Source organism: Gavialis gangeticus, unplaced genomic scaffold (genome assembly GCF_001723915.1).
Source record: "Gavialis gangeticus isolate Ggan-Ray unplaced genomic scaffold, GavGan_comp1, whole genome shotgun sequence".
NCBI classification, from domain to species: Eukaryota; Metazoa; Chordata; order Crocodylia; family Gavialidae; genus Gavialis; species Gavialis gangeticus.
Genome location: NW_017729024.1, coordinates 87450783 through 87461256, shown reverse-complemented (window position 1 = coordinate 87461256; position 10474 = coordinate 87450783). Strand labels below are relative to the sequence as shown.

The window sequence follows — 10474 nt, the reverse complement described above, 5'->3', positions numbered from 1 at the left end:
CAAAAACATTTCTTTAATTGTAGGCTTTTAGGCACAAACACCCTTCATCAGTCATTGGAGGAAAGATTGTTAAAGTTCTCCTGGGTAGAAATGAAATTTCATATTACCCAGGAGTTCATGGTGTCCAGGTTCACGTACCCAGGAGAACTTTTACAATCTTTCCTCTGATGCCTAATGAAGGGTTTTTGTGCCCAAAAGCTTGCAATTAAAGCATTTTTTTTGCAAAGATCTAGTTGGTCTAATAAAAGATATCACCTTTATCACAAATCCTGATTTGCTTTTTCTTCTAGACCGATATGGCTACATCCTAGATTTTTTTGGTTTGGAAATAAATTAGAGCAGTTTGGTTTGTTTGCTTTGAAATGTTTATAACCTAATACAAAAAGGTTTACATCAGTATAAAATTTCTAAGTTTTAATGAAATACCATTTTTACTCAAACATAAATACCATTTACTCAAACATAAATACCATGAAATACCATTTTTACTCAAACAGATGACCCCCAATAATTGTATTCTATATACGGAAAATGTATAAACTTATTATTTTCCACGTATAGAATCTAATTAGTATAGGTTTGCCTTGAATTTGTCCCCCTCCCACTGCTATAGCAGGAAAAATAAGTCTGGGGGAGTCAGGTGACCCCTTTCTACCTCTGCCCCCTCTTACTGTCAGATCCCACTGTCCCTCAGCATGTGGAAGTGAGGGGCAAACTGGAAAACAATGACTTTGAAATAAATATGCTTGTGCTAATTCAGTTCATCCTGAATTGATGCATGTTACCTTGGTTAAAACTTACCAAGTTTTAACCCTGGTATTCCATAAACACACATTTTAAGCAACACTTTTGTATGTACTTATATATAATATAAACTACGCACAATATTAGTCCGAAGCCAAAAAGCTCATGATTTACCATATAGCTCGCTGGGCTGGGCCCCAGCAGAGTCAACAGTGTTTCAAGCCATGGTGACCCCACAGCTCAGCACTGCTCAGTATGTGCACACACTTTTTTTTTACCATGCTGATTAGAAGAAAATATCTCATTTTATGTTTGAGTAAGGATGGTAGAATGTTTTGACTGGAATGAAACAAAGCAAAATCACATATTTCATTTTGTGAAACCATCTTTTTGTTGTGGTTTTGTCTGGAGTAAGAATGAAAATGCTTTAAAAATGTGAGAATCTCCTGTGGAAGAGAAATTTGAGTTTCGACTAGCTCTGGTCATCAGCAGGCTGATTTGGCAGCGTTTACATCTTCTTGTACGGACACTAGACAAAAAAACAAGGCAGGGGAGGAATGGGCTAAGAATGCTAAGAAATATAGCTGCTTGTACAGGGCTAATTTTTCTAGCACGTTGCTGTTGATTATAATGAACTGAAATTGCAGGCATATTTTTATACACATAAGATAATCCAAGAATGGGAAGTGTAGCGATCCTGTTATACATCATTAATCAGCATTTAACCATTTTCTGCTACATTTCGCTTAGCCTGCAACAAAAGGAAATACAACAAGTTTATCACAGACTGGCAAGTGACATATTAGAGAGCCTTCCAGGAATATTGTGATAAATAGAATTTCCTTACTTACCACCTCAGACCTTCCTCACATTAATTCGTAATTACCTCAGGAGTCTTGATCTCATCTTACCCACAAGGGTTTCATTTATTCTATTTAAAACTTTTTTTAAAGAGAGAAAAAACCCCAAAATGTTACTAACTGCTCACTCTTTATTTCCTGCTTCTGTTTTTTTTTTCTGACTTGTAACTTGCTAATCATAGACATTCTTAATTCACTTCACTGGCATCTCCCCAAGGCAGCTAGGATAAGTTGTATTCACATGAAGTCAAGCACAGTATGCGCTTTATAAATGGAAATGTGCAACTTTACCCGCAGCCATTTGAGTGCCTTATACCCATTAAAAGTGATCCTCTTACCTAGAAATATATTGTTGCCACTTGAAAATGCAAAGAGTTACCTATAAGTCCTACATCCTCATAATGATAATATATCCTGCAGAACAAGTAGAGCTTGGTTCTTGCCTGTCATAGCATAATTCTTAACAGATCGTGCACTACTATCTTTTAGTTGAATTGTAATAATTATTGAAAAACAATAGATCCTATTACTATGACCTAAAGCAAGCTGAACTCTGGAGAAGCAACAGAGCTTATCCAAATCTCTTGGAAATGTCAAGCCAGGACAGTGGTTGTGTTTCTGTTTAGAGCTGTGCATATAAGATCAGGATCAGGCCCAAATACTTTCTACAGTAACTTTAGGCAGCAGTTTTATGAGCGGGGTGAAAAGTTTCAAATGATAGCAGGCCCATCCGTTCTTTCTGCTCTCCTCCAGTGTTCTGTAGCATTTTTATTCGTCCTTCCAGCCTCTGGGCCCATTCGTGTCGAAGTCTGGAAATAGAGAACAAACACTCTCTTCAGTGAGCACAGAGCCAAATTTTTCAAATGTTTCTGGGGCTTCTCAGTGGTATCAGAATTTTCTTCTCTTTCATCACCACAACATTTGCCCTGTATTTATTTACCATCCAGGCATCTCTTTAGCTTACTAGATTGGGAACACAGGGTATGGTGATGGCACTGATGGTATCACTCAACAGTAGGCAATGTTGCTGGAATCCTAATAAGTGAAACACCTGCTGAAATGCTGTCATAAGTGTTAAGTGCCCTGTCTTTTCCTCTGGGGTGTTCTCAAAGCCACATATGAGGGTTCTGGCAAGGTCATACAAGATGCAAATTTAAAGTTACAGTGAGACTAATACTTTACCACAATGCTCAAGATTAAATATGATTAGTCATTTTACTTTAAAGTAAAGAAGGTTTGATTAAGTTTAGATGTTTGGGACAATTCTTACATAGTGAAGGGAACTGATGATGTAATGAGTGAGAGAGAGCACATTGGTTGACGATATAAGTATGATATGGAGAGAAGAGAATGTCACCGGGGACCACTACAGTTATTTCTTGCCTGGGTAATTTTCCAGTGAAGTTTTGGTATAAAGCACAACACAGCAATGCTATCAGATCACATATCACGTGATAATGCCAAAAAGATCACTGGCTATTTTTTGTATATTACATTTGCTGAATCAATAAGAACAACAGCTGGGAATTTCACTTCAAAACTACTGGTATCAACAGCAAAAATTGGGGATATTTTATACAGTTACTTATATTCATTTGCTTTCCAGTTTTCATTGCAAATTATGATTTAACCTTTCCATTTTGATCTGTCCCATGCGGACTCTGGTGTTCTCAACTGAGCATATCAGGGTCTCAGATCAGTGTAATTAGTTGAGAACATTTGTCATTCAAAGCAGTCTTTTTCCTTGCTGTACCTTGTTAACCAGCATACTAGGCCATTTATTAACATTACGTTTTTCTAGGTTTCATCCAGACTACAGCCATCACTATATACACAGATATCTGTAGTCTAAAGTAAAATTGGCTCCAGTCCAAATCAACAAGTTCTCATTGAACGTGCATTAAAATTAATGCAGACTAGGGCAGTCTTAACCAAGCAATTTAAACTGTATTAATTCACATGTATATACAGCAGGTATGTAGGACTTACAGTTGCTCATGCCCACAAATGGGTGTAGCAAGAGAGCCCAGTTTTGCGGCCCTGACTGAGAGTGGTGGGCAGTGCCCGGTGCCCCCTGCTGTCTCTATTGCAGAAGTGCAGAAATGCATGAAAACCTCCCTGATGGTCAATGACTGTCTGTTAACCCTTAATCCAAATTGAAATTTGCTTCGAACTGTGTGATGCGAATCAGCTAACATGGTTTAGAAAATGGTGAGCTCATCTACAAATGGCCCTAGGGATCACAGAGAGAACACTCATCTCCAGTTAAAGCTGCCTGATGCTTCCAGTTGTTAGGTAAGTGAGGTAGTAACCCTGTAGATTTTATAATGACAATATACCTAACTTCCTGAAGACACCTCTGAATTATAGAGTACTTCATTAAGAACTCACTGAGTGGCCAAAGGGTAAGAGTGTGCGAAGCGGACCCTATTCTATTTGGATTCGGATTCAGCCCAAATAAGGGACAGTGATTCAGTTCACTGTCCCTGATTCCATTTGGCCAAATATGAATCTGAAGATTCGAGGCTGATTCGGAGAATCAGTGATTCACACATAGACACAGCTTTAAAAGTTTTTTCTACATGCCTTGAGTTAGCAAGCGTGGCTTGTGATTGCTGCAATGCTGGGGCACATGGAGCATCCCACAGGAGTGTGTGTGTGTGGGGGGGCCTCCATGCTCAGCAGCGAACCCAGAATTGGACTGGAAGTACTTCAGGCCCACTTCTAGGTCTGCTGGGGAGTGCACTGGGGGCCCCCCCCGTGCCTCCCCAGCTCAGTGATTCACTGCAGGGGGACCCTGGGTGCTCCCGCAAACCAAGGAGACACCAGTCACTGAGCTGGGGGAGCATGGGGGGCCCCCCAGCATGCTCCCCAGTGGACCTGAAAGTGGACCAGAAGTGCTTCTTGCCCACTTCTGGGTTTGCTGCTGAGTGCACAGGGGATTCCCCCTGTGCTCCTATGGGACACTCCATGTACTCCACCATTGCAGCATTCATGAGCCCCTGCTACCTAGAGGTATGTAGAAAAAATGTTTAAAGCTGTCTCTGTCTGAATTTCTGAATCTCTCCAAATCGATTTGGAGGGTTCCGATTTGATTCGGAGAGATTAAAGAGTCCTCTGATTCGATTTGGATTTGGGGATTTGGCCACCGAATCAGGGTGAATCTCTGTCTAATTGAATCGGAGACGAGAGCTTGGCACAGCCTTACCAAAGGGTGCATTTACACATGCAATTAATGTGAAGGAACAAACTCTGGAGCTTATTGCTCCAGAGTTTATTGCTCTCGGGTGCACTGTTTGAACATGCACCCAGGACCGCAGCATGTTGAACCGGGTCAGAGCAGCCCTGGCTGGCAGGAGATCCTGGCGGTCAACCTGCCAGCCTGGGGCTGCTTCTCCCCCAGCTTAACAACCTGTGGAGGGGCTAGTGAGAGTATGAGGGTGCTCCAGTTCAGGGTTAGCTGGCAGGCAATCCCCATGCTGAAGCACCCCCATGACCCAGCCAGCTGGGGAAACATCTACATGTGTGGTGTAGGAGAGTAAAAAAACCCCATGGCAGGACAGTACTTGTATTTACATTTTACATCCTGCTGCAGAGTTAATTGGTTTACTTCAGCCTAATAGGAGCTTATGTGTGGATGCACGATGCTTGCTGCAGAGCTAATTTGTCGACTTCAGAGTACATGTCTCATGTAGATGCGTCCACTGTGAACCTGAATAAACCTGCTTGGTTGTATTCTGACATAGCCAGAATTGCCCAAGATAGTCACCTAATCAAACATCCTTTGGTACACTTTTAAAAGTTCATATTTTTGGAAACAAATAATGTGTAGGTAAAGCAAAATCAAAATAAGTTACTGAAGACAGGAGATCTACAGTGTTATAGCTCTACCAAAAGGGCACCAAGAACAGTGAACTTGCTCCCATACCATGATTTATGAATGCTGTGGGAACAATTTCCTTGGGCTTGGAAATTTTATTTATTTATTTGAAACTATATCACTATCAATCTTCAGTCATTTGAAGGATACTGCACACCTAGCTGTTCTTAATGGGTGTGTCCCTTCACCATTAATTCAATTACCTGAAACAGAATGGCTTCTAGTAATTGGTAGTTCTTTGAGACGGAGCCTTGAATAAATTATCACCTCCTTCTGCCTTGATCTCCACATTTAACATGGGAATAGTGCCTGCCCACTGATGCATTGTGGGCAGAGCTGGCTGGGAACATTTCGAAAAAGGAGTCTTTGTCAAAACTGAAAGTTTTTATGGGATCATTCAAGTTTTGATTAAACATTTGTTGGAAAAGGTCTCTGTTTCAGGGTGGAATTTCTAGTCACTGCAGAATAGTCAGCAGCATGGTAGATAGTCAACTCTTTTTCCATACAGGAAACAGTGTGAAGAAGATAGAGCAAGAGCTTAAAGTTAGATCTCTTGTTGGCACACTGTTCAGGGACAAGACCCCCCCCAGACAAGACTCTGACAAAGCAGGGGTGAGTAACAAGGACAACAGAGGAGAGGAAGATGATGAAGACAATGTAGATTTAAGGACTGGGGAAAGAAAACGGAGGGGTGGAGGGTGTTTTATTTTTCCATATAGGACAGCCATGGAAATATGAGACAAACAGCTGCGAGAGGAGAAGTGCCAAAGATCCAGAAGGAAACTTGTATGCTATGAATAAAGCAGCTACCTTAGTATTAAGTACGTGGTAACATGACTGCACTGCTGTAGAGAACAAACAGTACAACTCACTTGTTTAAGGCACTCCTGTTTAATCTTGTCTCTTCACCTTCTCGTTGCTTTGTATGCTTTTCAATGATGTTTTCCCAAAAGTTCTTTAGACCTGCTGCATCATGGACAATGATCTCATGGTGCTTAAAGCTGATATTCTTATTCATATTCTGAAAAATGTCAGCAGACAGGAGCCCTTCATTGTTAACATTTCTAAACTGATGAATATATCTTTGTAAAATCTTTCAGAACTTTATTTTAAAGTTGCAATTAAAAGGTCGTGTCTGAGAAGAATTTGTCTGACGTTTACTCTGGCTGGAAGCAAGACATCAGACACTGAAATATGACTATAAATAGTTGTTAATTACATGAGACACTTGCATTTTCATACCATATAGTAAGCATGCTTCATGAGGCACTGTAGAGGCCTCAGTGTATAAGGCTTAAAATAGTATTGAGAAAATCTACTGGAAATACTAAAAAGTATATTTTAGAAAACAATTTTGTCCTGACTCAAGCTTATATTAGATGCCCTTAATAGTCTTTTCTGTCTTAGTGTTCCCTAGTTTACAAGACGACATAGGGGGTTGTTTTCAATAAGAAATGCATTACTTTTAAATATAAAGCACAACATACACAGAGGAATTGTACATATAAAATTGAACCACATAGTATGTAAAGCCATAATGTGTTAATGTCCTCATTCTCTCCTTTATAAAAAAGTTGGGTTAAATACTGTTAAAAAGAGCTTATTTGAAATATAGAGGTGAGTTTAATAAATTCAGGAGACAGGAGGGGGATTTCTTGGTCACTAATTCTCAACCAGGGTATCACAAAATCCAGGTAAATGTGCCATATGGTGCTATGCACTATTACACTTGGGTGTGTAAACATCTAAACATGATTCACAAGATATACCCAGAGATTTAAAATAGGAGTCCATAGTGCCAAACCCATGCTGACCTGTTGTGGTCTAAGCTCCTTGCTATGGAAAAATTGCTCTATTTTTTCCATGGTCAAAAAGCAAGTGAAAATAGTTTTTGAAATGGGGTGCCACTAAATATAGAAAAGGTATGCAGGTGTGCCTGGATTCCAAAAAGGCTGAGAACAACTGCTCTACACTAAATGTTTAATATTTAAACATGGTAGGCATTGAAATCTTCATGTGGATATTCTTCAGTACTCACTGGTTATCAGACCTTAATGATGCCTTCAAATTTTAAGAGAAGTTTATTATTCCTAAAAGAAATTAACAGAAACATGTAAAATGCACTGTGTGTGTTGCCCAATGGTTTTGTCTCAAGCCTGAAGTGGAATCCCTCATATTACCTCCCAGACAATAACTTCCAGCTTCCACACTGATGCAAGGACAGAAGACTTGGGCAGAGAGAAGGGGGGAAAACATATTCCTGAGCTGTCAATAGCCTCTCTTATTTAAATCTGTGCACACCTGGGATGTCTTCCCCCACTGAAGTCCCCTGGCTTGCATTGACCATTTGTCCTATATTTTGCCGGTTGTAGAGTTTGTTGTCCAGGTTTTATCAATGGACAGTGGTACTTGTATGCAGTTGTGTATCTGCCCTACAAGAAGCATGTAATAAAGATATACTAGAGAAAGCCAGTCTGAATTATACTAGTAGACCTTTTAAAAAAGTTCCACGGTGCCATGTTGCCACCAACAAGCTAGGAAGGAACAATATCAGATATGACTGACGTAAAGGAAGGAAAGATTCTGAAAAGCTAAAACAACCAAAAGCCACTTTCCAGGTGCATTCCCTTTTCCTTAGCGAGGTCTCAGTGTTCAAAAATGAGTACCATTAAACTGGAGGAAGTGAATAGATGGAATATCAGACATGTGTCAGTGGCTGGGTTTGTGTCTCTCTACTGCCTAGACCCATACCATGTTCTGATCCTACTGGAATCAGATGCTACAGTAGTCAGATCTTTTTCTTTGGGTTAAATGGTAACTGTTTAATTTTTGCACATAAAAACTTACCATCTGTCCCTCCTGTGAAACCCTGGATAGGCGCTGGTTTAGCACAGCAGAAGGCTTAGCAAGTTGTCTAATTGCCAGTTCTTTGGGGAAGATCAACTCTTCCTAATTAGCACCTTCTGCCTACTTTCAAATGTGTTGCACATTGATAATGCAGGTTTAAATATGATAGAAAAACAGAAGAATAAAGGAATAATTTATTTAATTGGAGGTCAGTATTTTATAATAGTAAAATAATTCTTAAACTTGGGCCTCACCCTACAAAACCACAGCTATGCTTGTCACTGATGTGCTGAAACATGCTATTTCCATGTTTTAATGGAGCTTCTTGCAAACTTCAACTATCTTGTCCACTAATTTCTTACAATGAGTGATGGAGTTTGATTCTTTTAGTCATCTTCATTCCTTGGTATGGTGGGTCATTTAGTCATTGCAACATTTAGAGAATCTTTCATCAGTGACAGTTTCCTACTTGACACTCTTCAGATACTTATGCTATTGCCTTAGAAGTCAAGTACAAGTTGCTGACAAGCCATCTGAACTGCTCTGCCCTCCAAATGCTATTATTTTTTACTCAGATTTGATTCTGCCATAATGTGCTTGACTTTTCTTTGAGATTAAGCCCCTTAGATTTTTAAAAAGCCATTAGAAATTTTCAGGTGATATGAGAGAAGGATTTCTGTGCTGTATACTACAGCAGTGGTTTTCAACTTTTTTCATCTGTGGACCTCTAAAAAAAATTCAAATGGAGGTGCAGACCCGTTTGAATTTTGAGTGTGGGTATCCATATACTTTTGATTGATCATTGTCATCTTTTGCAGATCTCTTAGACATAGTCTGTGAACCCCCGGGAGTCGGTGGAGCACAGGTTGAAAATCCTTGTACTACATCTTTCATTGTTACAAAAGCCTGCCTGCCAATTTTGGGTGCCCCATTTGGAGGCATTCTTTTTTGTCACCATTGGTACTCAGAAACAGTAAGGTCCTTCTAAAAAGTTTAGTCCAAGTTCTGAGACTGGCCAGTGGTATTTGACCAGGTAAAGTTACAACACTCATATATTTCCCCTTGTTGCCCTGTGGGGTCAGGCCAACTCTCAGGATCTCAACATTGCGCTGTTGGACAGGAAGGTGTGACACAATTGCGTGCACGCACACCCCACCCCAGGCACATGCATACCTATCACCAATTTAAGCACATACACTATACACCCCAAAATTTAGACACAGATCACTAATTCGTATATCATGCACACAAAGACATACACACATATGTGTGTCATATATATACTCACACCAGTTCCCACAGACAACCCACCTACACATACACACAAGTCAGTTCCTAACTTGGATGGTACAGTGTGTATGTGTGTGCTTGGGGTACCTGGGATACATGGGGGGGAAGGTTCAGGTAAGAGAGAGTTAAGGTGTAGGGAGTGAAAGTTGCCAGAACCGGTGGACTACAGAGAAGCTGGCTGAGGAACTGAGGCTTGGGTTTACTTAAGGTAGACTGAGGCAGACAGCTGAGATATTGGGGGGGTGCAGATAAGTGGTGGCGAGGAGAAGACAGCCAGGAAAGAAACTGAGGCAAAAACCTGGGAGCTCAGGGGAAAAGGCAGTGGGGACAAGGCAATAACAGTGGCAGAGATCAGGAGAAAAGGCAGTGGGTATAAGACAGTGGCAAAGAAGCTGGGGGGGGTTGCAGACAGAGAGGAGCTCAGGACAGGTGTTGGAGGTGGTAGCGAGCTAGAAGCAGGAGAGGGAGAAATGAGACAGAAGTTAGAGGGGTGAGGAGCAGAGACTGGAGCAGGGCCGGAACTGTAGTAAAGCAAAACCCAACTCAGGGGTTCAAATAACAGTTTTATTAAACAGACACACTACACAGCCCCATGAAATTATTGGTTCACACACACATGCACACACACACAGACAAGCACTCACAATGGCAGCAGGAGAAAGAGACTCAGTGGAAGGGCTGGAGTTCAGGTAGGGAAGAGAAACAGAGTCCAAATCCTTGGTTGAGGAGGGGGTGGGGGTGATAGCTACCTATCCAGGCTGGAAAGGGGTCCTTGTCCAGCAGCTGTTGTCCAGAGGGGGGTCACCAGCAGGGCCTCCAGGTGGATAGGTGGTGTGGCATGGTGCTGGTCCAG

At 41.0% G+C, this 10474-nt stretch overlaps 1 protein-coding gene across 1 annotated transcript in view; it reads right to left on the bottom strand.

Moving 5' to 3' along the window:
• Positions 1–1751: 1751 nt before the first annotated feature.
• Positions 1752–10474, bottom strand: part of LOC109298224 — a 21805-nt gene continuing 13082 nt past the window's right edge. The window contains exons 2-3 of the mRNA XM_019518315.1: positions 6357–6505; positions 1752–2413 (exon numbers count right to left, since the gene is read on the bottom strand). Coding sequence (XP_019373860.1) covers positions 2281–2413; positions 6357–6505 — 282 coding nt within the window. The 3' untranslated portion in view covers positions 1752–2280. The remainder of the gene's footprint in view (positions 2414–6356; positions 6506–10474) is intronic.